Source organism: Musa acuminata, chromosome BXJ2-8, assembly GCF_036884655.1.
Source record: "Musa acuminata AAA Group cultivar baxijiao chromosome BXJ2-8, Cavendish_Baxijiao_AAA, whole genome shotgun sequence".
Taxonomy (NCBI): Eukaryota; Viridiplantae; Streptophyta; class Magnoliopsida; order Zingiberales; family Musaceae; genus Musa; species Musa acuminata.
This window is the reverse complement of record NC_088345.1, coordinates 3,272,142-3,285,086: the sequence shown is the minus strand read 5'-3', so window position 1 is coordinate 3,285,086 and position 12,945 is coordinate 3,272,142. Positions and strand designations below refer to the sequence as shown.

At 47.0% G+C, this 12,945-nt stretch overlaps 1 protein-coding gene and 1 long non-coding RNA gene across 2 annotated transcripts; both read right to left on the bottom strand.

The window, feature by feature from the left end:
- Positions 1–856: 856 nt before the first annotated feature.
- LOC135618704 (myosin-binding protein 7-like) lies at positions 857–8,991 on the bottom strand. Its single transcript, XM_065119856.1, has 5 exons — positions 7,630–8,991; positions 2,058–2,101; positions 1,851–1,949; positions 1,218–1,258; positions 857–1,095 (listed from the first exon to the last, which is right to left on the bottom strand). Exons 1-4 carry the CDS (start codon positions 8,716–8,718, stop codon positions 1,219–1,221), a joined length of 1,272 nt encoding a protein of 423 aa, XP_064975928.1. The 5' UTR covers positions 8,719–8,991; the 3' UTR covers positions 857–1,095; position 1,218.
- Positions 8,992–10,266: 1,275 nt separating this feature from the next.
- LOC135618356 (uncharacterized) lies at positions 10,267–12,461 on the bottom strand. The gene is made up of 2 exons (XR_010488981.1): positions 12,234–12,461; positions 10,267–10,606 (listed from the first exon to the last, which is right to left on the bottom strand). It is a non-coding gene; the product is annotated as an uncharacterized LOC135618356 (long non-coding RNA).
- Between the last annotated feature and the right edge of the window lie 484 nt (positions 12,462–12,945).

Genomic DNA, 12,945 nt, shown 5'->3' with positions numbered 1-12,945 from the left:
GACAGCAGCAGCAGCAGATGCTTCTCCAAGCTGTTGGTGCCGTCTTCCTGTGGATGAACTCTCGACACCTGTTCCCATCACCCACGCCATCGGGTGGAGGTGCTCTTGTTGCGGCGTTGGAGGCGGTGCCGCCCCCTAATTAATGCTGCGTCCCCAGCATGAGACCTGCATGCACCGATGGATGCCGGACCGCCTCTCATCTCGCCACCTGTATGGACCACGCCACGGGTCGGAGCTCAGCTCTCACGTCACTGCGACCGATCCGCTCCACCTCGTGCGGATCCGATCCCCCCTGCGTTAAGCTTCCACGTCGATGCCGGGTTATCGGATGTGGTTCGTCTCCCATTCATGCGGATCCAATTCCCGGGGGTGGATCCGTCGACGTCCCGACCGTCAATCCACAATAATTCCATTTCCATACCATCTGCAACTCCCAAAGGACGGCGGGGATATGAGATGGGAGATGATTGCTTCTGCGATGTTATGCATGATTTAACATGAATATTTTATGTCTCGGATATTAATTGCACAAATTATTTTTTTTGATAAAAAGAAACTAATAAATGTTTTCTAAAGGAAATTTCTCCTTTGTATGCTCTCCTTTGGTCCTGTCAGGTCACAACACATTGTGATAGAGGATGAACGAGCCCTATATCACAAGCATAAGCACAGTAATGGCTTCTGCCCGGAATCAGATGGAATTTACAGACAATTCGACCACCACCAGCTGATGCACAGCAACGATTAGTAAGAGAAATAGTGGCACCAACCACTGGTGTGATGTCGATGCAGAGCCCCGGTTGTGTGGCCGACACCTGATTCAGATGGCAGCAGACAAATGATGACAGTGGTATCGGGGTAAGAAGCCAGCATTTAAAGCACCTTAGATACGTGATATCAATGAGCTATTGGGACAAGCAATATGGTACAGGTCCTTTTGAAACATGAACCTGTTCGTGAGATCTGTTCGTTCATTTCCATCAGTCTACGAATTGTGTTTGTTGGAAGGGAAAACACATACTATTGCCGCATGATCTTGAGAATCTAATTTGCAGCTTCAACAAGCACACTGTAGGATCTTTCCCCAAAAAGACACTGAAAGGGAAAGGAGTTAATGGATATGATGAGAGCAAGAGGGGATTGAGGTTTGAGGCTCTTGTGGCAGTCACAAGCTCCACATCAAACACAAAGGAGAAAGGGCAGAGGACATGTTCTACCTCATCTCCAGGGCCTTGGTGGTGCAATGCTGGTGCTACTCCTGCAAACAAGATGAACAGAAGGATGTGAGTACTTCAAAAGAGCATTTTTAGCTGCTAATCACATCTTAAATGTGTACTGTTTTGGCAAAGGAGTGGCAAGTGGACCAGCTGAGAGAGTTGAGAAATATGAGAGCCTGAAATGGAGAGTGTGGCCATCAACCAGTTGCTTTCAATTCCTTCAAGACTGATAGATCAGTGAGTGAAGAGTCCGACAAGCAAATCTCCACAAGAAAGCATGGATGAATTCTTCAGATTTGGAACTTGTGGACTCCATTGTCTGATATGAACGGGTACACAACATTTCCAGTTCAAGCCAGTTGATGGAAACTCTAAGAAGATTGAGGGCTCATTATAAATCATTTGCCAGCTTCTGAGATTTAGCTTTGATTTAATCACCATCAAGAACAAAAAGAATCTCAAAGGTTTGAGTGATCTATGCACACGCCAACAGAATCAGAATAGGACACAATGAGATTTTATGTCGAGTCTTCTTTAAGTGCAAGAGAGAATGGATTTGGGAAATTAGAGCTAAGATCCAGATGTGCATAGGATTTGCAAGGTTAGCTCATGATTCAGAGACGATGCTGTCACCTCTGTGTTCTTGTGAGAGACCTAAGTTGCCTCATTCGGGAAGACTTGTCCAAGAGCAGCAATAAGCCAACGTTGGTGGGAGATAAGCCAAAAGTGTACCTGGTGAGGTCACAAGCAACAGTTACTCATTCTCACCCCTAATTCTTCAACTTGAAAATTCAAGAGAGAGAGAGAGAGAGAGAGAGAGAGAGAGAGATGCAAACTTACTTGACTCGAGCTGATTTCTTTCTCCAGAAGAACGAGATGACACTCTGGGCAAAATCACAAATTATCAGGAAGAAATGCAAGGGAAAAAATAGCAAAATATTATTAGACGATGCAAATGACCTAGTCGAATGCCAACGATTCCATGATATTGTATGTTTCTTTACCTAAATGATGACATAAGTATGCTGAGATATCTAAAACTTAAAGTAAAAATAATATTTGCCATTACAGTATAGAGCCACCAATAGATTCTCCATTCCAGAAACTTTCATGCTCCGACCACTAATGACATACGTGCTGACTTGAGAGAGCAATTTTCCAGGCTTTTCACCCAAAACTAACAGACAACTTACTGGTAGAAGAAAGGGATGTCATAAAAAAGATAATGCCCTGGGAATGGAAATAGAAGCTGCATAAAGAGTATAGCCTAGTGACGAGGGTAATAATGGCGATAAGACTCGGGTGACGTCGGCTGCCCCAGATGGCACCTCACGCCTCTGTTGACCAGACAGCACCTGGTCAACTCGGACCGGAACGCCGACCGAGGCACATTAACATCCTGCTCAGGCTCGATCCTTTACGCCACGCCAACGTCGATGTCAGACGCTACCAGAAGTACGATCCTGCTCCCTACAGGCAGGCACATCAGGCAACGGTAACTCTCACTATAAAAACCCTCGTGCTCCGAGGAAAAAGGGAGGAGGAGAGAGGACAGAGGAGACAGACAAAAAAAACCCCCTAAGACTATCCACTGACTTGATCGTCGGAGGGGTCGGGCCAAGCTCTCCCAACCCAACCTATGTGCAGGTGCGAAGACGGAGGCCTCCCACTAAACGTCCAGGCGAGGAGTTCACTCTCGGAGGAGACAGCGACCCCGTTCCGATCAGACCACAGCAGTCGGCCACCTTAGCGGTCTCAAGGGCCGTCCTGGGAGGATCCCCATCATCCGGACCCGAACCAAGTCGCGTCGGCCCCGGGGCCACGGCTCAAAGTTGTTTACACCAACATTTTGGCACTAGAAGGAAGGGCCGAATGTCAGGGGATCGCCTAATTAACTCAGACGAGCTCGCGGTTGAGGCGCCACGCCCGATCGGAGCTCCGAGGGAACACACCCCGCGCGGAGAACCTCATGACGAACCCTCCGTTGAGACTTCAGAGCACTATTGGTGGATATTTAACGACCCGGGCCTGTCGCCGCCTGACGACGCCCCAGCTGGCCCGTCGCCCGTGTCGTCCGAGGCCTTTCAGGACCTCACTCATCAAGTCCAAACTCTGACCGGGCGTTTCCCACCACTCTGAGAGGGCCAGCCCGCACGTGGTACAGCGGCTTGAAGACCGGGACGATCGCCTCCTTTGACCAGCTCACCAGGGACTTTGAGCTTAACTTCCTAGCCTACGCCAGGCCGAAGCCATCCGTTGCACTGCTCCTCGGACTCAACCAAAGGGAGGACGAGCCCCTCTCACATTTTGTGGATCGCTTTGCCACGCAAATCCGAGGTTTCCCGAACGCTCATCCCTCTTTGTTAATGCAGGCGTTTATGAGAAGCCTGCGACCTTCCAGATTTTCCTGGTCCCTCGCGGAGCGACCCCCCACCGCGGTACCGGAGATGCTCCAGCGGGCTAACCAGTACATCGCGACGGACGCCTGGATGGCCGTGAGGAGGTGGGGCGACTTTTAGCAACGAGCTTCATAGAAGAGGAGGGCGCCCGAGGACCAAGAGCACCCGACCTTCCTCACCGAACAGACTGCCTGCCCGAGTCGTGCTCCTCGGCTGCATGTTGCCCGAGACCACCTCTACGCGGCCTGCCTGCTTGAGTCCTGCTCCTCGGCTGCACGTCGCCCGAGATCACGACCTCCGCACGACTTGCCCGCCTAAGTCGTGCTCCTCGGCTGCATGTTGCCCGAGACCACTACCTCTGCACGGCCTACCCGCCTGAGTCCTGCTCCTCGGCTGCGTGTTGCCCGAGACCACAACCTCTGCTCGGCCTGCCCGATTGAGTTGTGCTCCTCAGCTGCACGTCGCATGAGACCACGACCTCTGCTCGGCCTGTCCGACTGAGTCGTGCTCCTCTGTAGCATGTTGCCCGAGACCACTACCTCTGCGCGGCCTGCCCGCTTGAGTCGTGCTCCTCGGTTGCATGTTGCCCAAGACCACTACCTCTGCTCGGCTTGCCCGATTGAGTCGTACTCCTCGGCAGCATGTTGCCCGAGACCATTACCTCTGAGCGGCCTGCCCGCCTGAGTCGTGCTCCTCGGCTGCGTGTTGCCCGAGACCACAACCTCTGCTCGGCCTGCCCGACTGAGTTGTGCTCCTCGACTGCACGCCGCCCAAGACCACGACCTCTGCTCGGCCTGCCCGACTGAGTCGTACTCCTCGACAGCATGTTGCCCGAGACCACTACCTCTGCGCGGCCTACCCACCTGAGTCGTGCTCCTCGGCTGCATGTTGCCCGAGACCACTACCTCTACGTGGCCCGCCCGCCTGAGTCGTGCTCCTCGGCTGCATGTTGCCCGAGACCACTACCTCTGCGCGGCCCGCCCGCCCGAGTCGTGCTGCTCCTGGGCTGCATGTTGCCCGAGACCACTACCTCTGCACGGCCCGCCCGCCTGAGTTGTGCTCCTGGGCTGCATGTTCCCCGAGACCACTACCTCAGCGCGGCCTGCCCGCCTGAGTCGTGCTCCTCGACTGCGTGCTGCCCGAGACCACTACCTCAGCGCAACCTGCTTGCCTGAGTCGTGCTCCTCGGCTACGTGCTGCCCGAGACCACTACCTCAGTGCGACCTGCCCGCCTGAGTCGTGCTCCTCGGCTGTGTGCTGCCCGAGACCACTACCTCTATGCAGCTTGGCCGCCCGAGTCGCGCTCCTCGACCGCATACTTCCCGGGGCCACCACTACAACCACCCGACAAGGATAGTTTCTTAAAACTGAAGCCATGCCTTGGTCCCCCCTTTCCGCAACAACCGATGCATAGCGTCCGTCGAGGGGGGGGGGGGGGGGGGGGGGTGGGGGGGAATATGATGAGGGTAATAATGACGATAAGACTCGGGTGACGTCAGCTGCCCCAGATGACACCTCACGCCTCTATTGACCTGACAGCACCTGGTCAACTCGGACTGGAACGCCGACCGAGGCACATTAACATCCTGCTCAAGCTCGATCATTCACGCCACGCCAACGTCGATGTCAGACGCTACCAGAAGTACGATCTTGCTCCCTGCAGGCAGGCACATCAAGCAACGATAACTCTCACTATAAAAACCCTCGTACTCCGAGGAAAAAGGGAGGAGGAGAGAGGACAGAGGAGACAGACAAAAAAAACCCCCTAAGACTATCCACTGACTTGATCGTCGGAGGGGTCGGGCCGAGCTCTCCCGACCCGACCTATGTGCATGTGCGAAGATGGAGGCCTCCCACTAAACGTCCAAGGCGAGGAGTTCACTCCCGGAGGAGACAGCGACCCCGTTCTGATCGGACCACAGCAGTCGGCCACCTTAGCGGTCTCAAGGGCCGTCCTGGGATGATCCCCATCATCCGGACCCGAACCAAGCTGCGTCGACCCCGGGGCCACGGCTCAAAGTTGTTTACACCAACACCTAGTCTCTTAGTTTATAAGCACTGCCCATCGAGAAGCTCGTAGCAGAAAAAGATTCACTAAGTGTGATGGTTGCTGTGCTTGCACTCCACAAATAACTTTAGAAACAGCTAAACATCGACACAATGAACCAGCTGGCTAACTGGGGAGTTAACCTATGGTGAAAGAAGGTAATAGGCAGGCATTCATTGTGGGGAGAGATAAAAATAGACATGCAATCCAACAATTTATCAGTGTTTCAAAACTTAAGACATTCAAGGTCCAACTCCAAGCATAATAACATAATTCACTTAAAGGAATATAGGACACAATCATGCTTATTGACCATTGTTCCCAAGATAAATTATATTTAATCGTGAAACAGAACAATAAGCAAGATATATAGCAAATCAACAATCATTCAGTAGAAACAACCAAAATAAAACTATAGAAGCTCAGGCCCAAAACTACAGCATAGGACTAATGCTTCATAAAGAACAGAAAGTCCCTCAAAGCTTGGAATAGCCTACTCATTTTTTAAAAGCCAGCACGGATAATCTCCATTAGAGTAGTGATTGAGATAGTTTTGGCTTTGAAAAGATCCTTGTCACCCATTTGGCCAAAGAAACACATCCATGTTCTTGTCTTGATTCTTACTATACCATATAGATTCATGAAAGAATGTAACTGAAATACAATTCTGATGCATGCAGAAATCTCCATTGACAGATGAAGCAATTCCATTAGGCATGTAGACATGCTTAGTTTTGGATAAAGCTACACTGAAACTACCTGCGTATGGAGCATTCCACATCCCAAGAATCATCAAGTAAGAAACTTCATTTTATTTCATGATCGACTTTTACAACCTTTATAAGAATCGGCTCAGGGATGCCTAGACACTTGATATCTAGAATCTAATAGGAACTAATGGAAGTAAACCAAAATTAAAGCACCTGGAATGAAGAATTTCCCCAGAAATATAATACATCAGGTAACGAGTTGTTGGGTGCATTCCTATACAAGGTTATTGTAACCTACCAATCCAATCTAACAGTATGAGATTATGGGCTCATGTGCAGAATAGACATCTGCCCTTCAATCCGACACAACTTGTCAATCATCATCATCAAAGATTCAATAAAGAACATGATAACTTCCATCTAAAGTTATTCTAAATATTAGTCTAACTGCATTTCATAGAGGAAGGACCTATGCAACACTATTAACCTTTTTTTCTCTAACACATCAAAAATTACCTAATTAATCTTGAATTTCCACAACTTCCTGAACTAATTTTCAGGCCACTAACAACTGGGCATAGTTTCAGCATTAGATGAGAGTAATGATATAAAACAGAGCTACATTTCTTGAGCTTTCTACATCCTGGGCATAGAAAGTGTCAGAAATATAGAGATATTTCTTTGCAAAAAAAAATAAAAATACGATGCTTGTTGCAGCTAAAATAGAAATATTTGATATTGCAGGGATACTAGACGACCTCAAACTTCATAATTATATCATACTACGCTTGTAAGCCCACTTTCTTTCACATTTCTTTTTATTTTCAGAATAATATTGAGGTTACTCCATGTATTCATGAATTCAACAATTAAAGAAAAAGTAAATTTTCTTAAGCCAACCAATGGTATAGGTTATAAGGCGATCCTACTCTTGTCTACATCTGCTTTGCGTATGAGTTAAGCGGTCACTTTAACGGATCAGCATAAGTTTAACTAAAAAAAAAATCATAAAAAAATTGAATTCAGATATACTGTTTTCAAATTCGACTCATGCTGCACATACAATCCATGATGGTAACTCAACAGTTACACACAGAGGTGCATCTTCTAGATTTAGTATCACAAATGAATTAATACAAAATTTGAAGTAACACACATAATTCATCCTTTTGCAAGGGGCAAGTAAAGCATTTTTTGAGTTGAACATATGCAAGATAAGATGTGCATTAAGAAAATATCAACAAAAGAAAAATTACCTTAATCGTTGATATGAGAGAGGACCCCTTGAAAGATAATGGTTTCTTGACTATTTTCCTCTCTGGTGCCACTTCCTTATACATTTGTTGAGCAATCTGTTTCAACAACACCATCTGAGCCATATCCGTGCCCAAAGAAATTAATGTCTGCGTCATGGACTCTCTATCGGCATCAAGCGCCTGCAACCTCGTATAAAGCTTCCTTATCTCTGCTTCCTCAACCCTGCCCGCCATGTCCCTTCTGTTTCGGAGCTCCCTTGGTGTGCTGACATACTCCTCGCTCGCCCCATGCACCGCAGCCACCGTATACACTTCGTCGCTCATATCATGCCTTCCGCCACTGTTTGAAGCACAGTCCATGGTTGCTGAGAACCCCTCCCCCTTGATGACCTCCGGGCCAGAATGGTACTTATCCAGGTTGGCGGCATCATCCCCGTTGCACCTCGATGGGGGATAGCCATGATGGAGGAGGTCGAACTGCGGGACCGAACAGGCGGCCGTGGCCGTGTCCGTGTCTGGGGTCTGTGGCTCAGAGCTAGGTACCCCACCGTCGATGCCGATGCCGTAGCTGAGAAGGCGGTGGCGGTACGTCCGGACCTCGTAGGAGAGGGATTGCACGGTCTGGTCGCGCTTGTAGAGGAGATCCTCGAGGGCGGCAATCTCGTGTTGGTCGTGGGCCATCTTGCCCTCGGCGAGGCGCTTGAATTGGCGGGCCTCCATCTGGGCCTCGGCCTTCTCGTGCTGGAGCCGTAGGATCATCAACATGGCCTCCGTGGCGGCGGACGCCGCAGCGCTCCGCTCCTCCTCCAGCTCCGCCTGAAGCTTCTGGACCGACTGCTGGTGGTTGACTAGGGCCTCGCGGAGGGCCATCGCCTCGCTTTCGGTCTCCACCCGGGCCACGCCGACGCCAGCGCACGACAGGCAGCGGGCCTCTGCGTCCCTCTCGTCCAGCTTCCGCTTCAGGGACAACCGCCAGGCCATAGAGGGGACCCAAGAGGGGCTGCAGCAGAGACAGGTGAAGGCCTCCTCGCCTCCTCCTGGTCTTCCTCCCCCTTCTCGGGGTGGCACGGTCGGCTCTTCGGCATCCATAAATTCGGACAGGGCATCGACACGGGCAGACAAATCGAATCTGTCACGCCTCCACTTGGCCTCACGCCCCGTTACAGACGCCTCCACCTTCTCCACTCCTCCAGACCGGCGCCGGGGCCGGCGAACGTTGGACTCCTTGGGGAGATGGACGGGGGAGCGGGGTCGAAGCCCTACCCGTATCTCAAAGCTAGGTTTTGGGATCGATTAGGGCGGGGTGGGGCGGGGCAGGGCGCGCGCGAGGAGATGAGAGAGTGGGGAGGGAGGAGTAGCTTCGAAAAAGTTTCGAGACCCCGAGGAATAATAAACAAATAAATAATAAATAAATCACCTTTTTCCATTATTTATCTTCTAAACTCTCTTAATTAAGTTAAATTATGTCGTAATCTATCATATTATATACCTTTAAGTTAGTCATTACGCTAAACTAATTCCATTGGACGAGACGTCGGGTCGGCCATATCCCAACCTGGAAACGTAGTGTACTTACATCTACCGACTTCTCCTGTACCCACCAAACAGCCCGACACAATAGTGGATCAAGACTTCGGGACCCACACCAAAACACGTACAGATTGATGTGGCGCAGGAAAATATAGTTACGAGCCGTGTCAACTTACTCCCATCGACTAACAACCTCTCCGGTACCCATTAAACGGCCTGACACAATAGTGGACGCAAACTGTGGGACCTGCAGCTAGAAACGTGTCATGGAGACGGCGGTCTTCATTTAAGCGTCCGCCGGCCGTGCCCTCGCCCCCAGCTTTGGGATCTCCGGCGGGAGGGGCCCCACGCCTACCGTGAGATGGCAGACTTCGAGGGTACGCGAAGCACAATGGAACTGCACCGGCTTCTCCGTTTCGCATGGACCTTATTTCCAAACACCCCCGCATCTTTTCTTTCCTCATCCACTTGGGAAAGATCTGCATGCTTACAAACTCGAGGATCGCCGAGTTCATGAGCTGCTGCTGCTGTTGCTTTAGCTGGACGCCATGATCGATGCCCCTCACCTACCAGCTCGGTTTGGTAGCAGTCGTTGATGTCGTCCTCCATGCTCGGAAAGCTGAACCGTCATAATGCCCGGCGTGTTTAATAGAATCATGTATAGAGTTTTGATGTGTCGTCCTCCTCGAGAACCGATGAGCTTCCTGGGACGAACTCATGAACGGCATACTCCAACCACATAGTATTATTATCTTAATAATAATATGGGCAAAGTAACGTCATCAAAGCATTTGTAGTTCAAAGGTTAGGATAATTGCCTTCCAAGCAATAAATCCGGGTTCGATTCCCGGCAAAAAAGCAGTCGTTAAATTGCCTTACTAAAAAATTGTTTAATTTTTAATGTTTTATTAAACTTTTATTATTACTTTTTTAACCCACTCAACTTCTTAGCGTTCATTTACTGCTTCAATGAATTAATGCCCTAAAAAATATTCATCCAAATATTTAAATTCTTCACATATATATATATATATATATATATATACACTGTTTAGTATCCATCTGATAAACTCAGGTTGTAACATGATAACCAAGTAATTTCAAATATGGAAAACATCCTTTGGTACTTTATAAATTTGAATTTAAAGAGACAAATACAAAAATTACTGGTTCATTGGAATATACAATATTTTTGAAAGACCATGAGAACAGCAAATATTTCTCAGGATTTAATTTTCTAGACTTTGAAACTTCACATAATGCCCTCTCTTTCTCTGTCCTATTTACAATATAAGGGTGATGTGCCACAGTAATTGGAGAGGTTTGCTTTGATGGTGGCGGCAACTCTTCTGGCAGAATGTAGTCATAGAATATAAAGCAGCGATCATACTGTTCAAAGCATTGTATCATACTCGAGTAACTTCACTGGGATGATAGGATCGAGTTTCTGAAAAAAGAAAGCAAAATATGAATCGATAAGAAACTATTAAGCATTTTAATGTAAGAATGAAGGAAGAAACATCAATATTTTGTGGACAGATGTTATGCAAATAAGTCGAGATTTTGGGTTGCTGAAATGAACATGAAACTCCATGCATTAATTCAGCCAAAAAAAGATGTAATTCTGGAACTTCTCAAGTGTAAATAGGCTGTTTCAGGCATGCCGAGATCTAAGGGCATCCCGAGGATGTACTTTGCAAATAACATCTTGCTTTTCCTATCCTTGTGCATGATTCTGCCCTACCTGTGGAAAATATTATGAGTTGATTTTGCAGCTCATGGTTTTCTTCCTACAGAGGCAATTCCTCTACTCTTTAACTGCATGAGAACGTGAGGCGGCAACAAGATGGAATTTGCATAAGTTTCTTGCAAGAATAATATAACTTACACTTTGGAAATGGTTGCTAGACCAGAAAGCTTTGGCTAAAACTCATTAACACGAGCAAATTTATGTCCTTCGGCAGACATTCCAAAAGCAATACAAAAGCATGAATGGTCCTACCAATCAGATTTTTCTTTAAGAGATAAAATTAAGCATGAAGGGTCCTACCATTCAGTTTTTTCTTTTTTTTCCTTCTTTTGAAGAGAAATTTCTTGAAGAGAGCTGTGAGAGATTGAACTTATGGGAAATACTGTTCTTCCATGTCTTCCTAGGCCTTCCCAACAATTTTAAAGAGAAACATATCGTGCAACGATACGGTGACCAAATTATGCTCATTGAGATTGGCTATCACTTCTTTTAATTGTATACGATCTCTCTATCATATGACTTCCTCAGATTTGAGTCTATTGAGCGGCTAGCTAAAGTAAAGGAAATAAGTTCTGAGCATTCGGGAGCTAAAAAACACAAATCCGTTAGTCAGAAATCATGTAGGTTTATATTGCATACCAACTTGAAATCATGCTGTTATCGAGCTTTAGTAAATTGCAATTCATGAACATTTGCTGCTTAAAGTTCTTGCTTTATCAATTCACCCTACCAAGTTAAATAGCCATTCCCCACAACATTCATATTCCTCAGTGTCTTATGTGTTAGGTAATTAGTTACTTATTTAGCGAATCCTTGTGCGAGATCTTACCATCACCTCCCAAGAATCTGAAACAAACATCTCCAATGAATCCACTTGTGTTGATTCACCAAATTACCTATAGCATCATCAATTACTGTAAGAAAACTAAGTACAAACCAAGTTAGCCCAACCTCTGTCACAGAACATTTTGACACAATGAAGCTTTTGATTGCAGTTCAATCATTAAACTTCTCCTCTCCAATCAAATTGAGGTTTCATGGGATTACAGAAACCCTAACACAATCAACTTCCCATCCTTCATTCAAGTTAGTTTCTGTGTAATCAGGAAGTTTTACTCAGTTAATGTTAATAGGTTATACACCTAAGTACAGGCATCAAACAAGGTCCCAACCCACACGAATCTACTTCTCGCATTCAATGAACTAATCTCCAGCAAAAGAGTCTATGTTTTTTGGGCATGTAGAGGTGATTAAGTAACCCTAACTTCATCATCTTACAGTAAAGAATTATTAGGTTTCACCAACTTGAGAAAGGGGATCCGACCTTAACGGGCGACGAGGTTGAGCAATAGAGAGCCCTGATCTCGTCTGGTCGTACCAATGTTGGCTCGATCTCCGGTCCCTCCTCCTACCATGTAGGGAGGACTCCTCGCTGAGGATTCCTTGAGAGATTCCAGAGCTCGGGAGTGGCGGATCGTCGTCTCTATTTCCGGCGACATTTCGGGAAATATATCGTGCGATAAGGAGATCGCCGGAGGTATTCATGCCAGGCGCCCGCAGGGGCATTCTGGGCAACAAGCGCATAAAACTTGCGGCTGTTTTGCAAATAAAACCCTATAAAGAATATTATTTTTACGCCCAACAAAGGATGCAGAGACCGACGTTGCGATATTTTACATTTGGATCCCTCTGAAGTATAAAATTATGTTTATCCTCTCTTGAATCACTAACCAATGCACAAACGCTGCAATTACTTTACAGATGTCACCCATTGGAGTGTGAAAATTATTTATATATCCTCTTTTATCAGTTTTAAATTTCCGATATTTATACCGATAAGAATTATTTTTAATTAATATAATTAATATCTGGTGTGCACATTCAATCATCGCTACTAAGACTTCACATGAAAGTCTTTGGTGAAATATAAAGTAAATAAGTATATATGAAGGAGGAGAACAATTGAAGCAATGATTCTAACTTATGAGGAAAATAATATTTATTTATTACTTAATTGCTTATAGGGAATGAATGAA

What these genes read in the sequence shown, in the direction of transcription:
- LOC135618704 (XM_065119856.1), bottom strand. Translation starts at nt 8,718, where the DNA reads ATGGATGCCGAAGAGCCGACCGTGCCACCCCGAGAAGGGGGAGGAAGA. An exon ending in CTCTCATATCAACGATTAAG is followed by an intron (nt 2,102 to 7,629) that starts GTAATTTTTCTT and finishes GATTTTGCCCAG; the next exon opens with AGTGTCATCTCGTTCTTCTG. An exon ending in AAGAAATCAGCTCGAGTCAA is followed by an intron (nt 1,950 to 2,057) that starts GTAAGTTTGCAT and finishes TGACCTCACCAG; the next exon opens with GTACACTTTTGGCTTATCTC.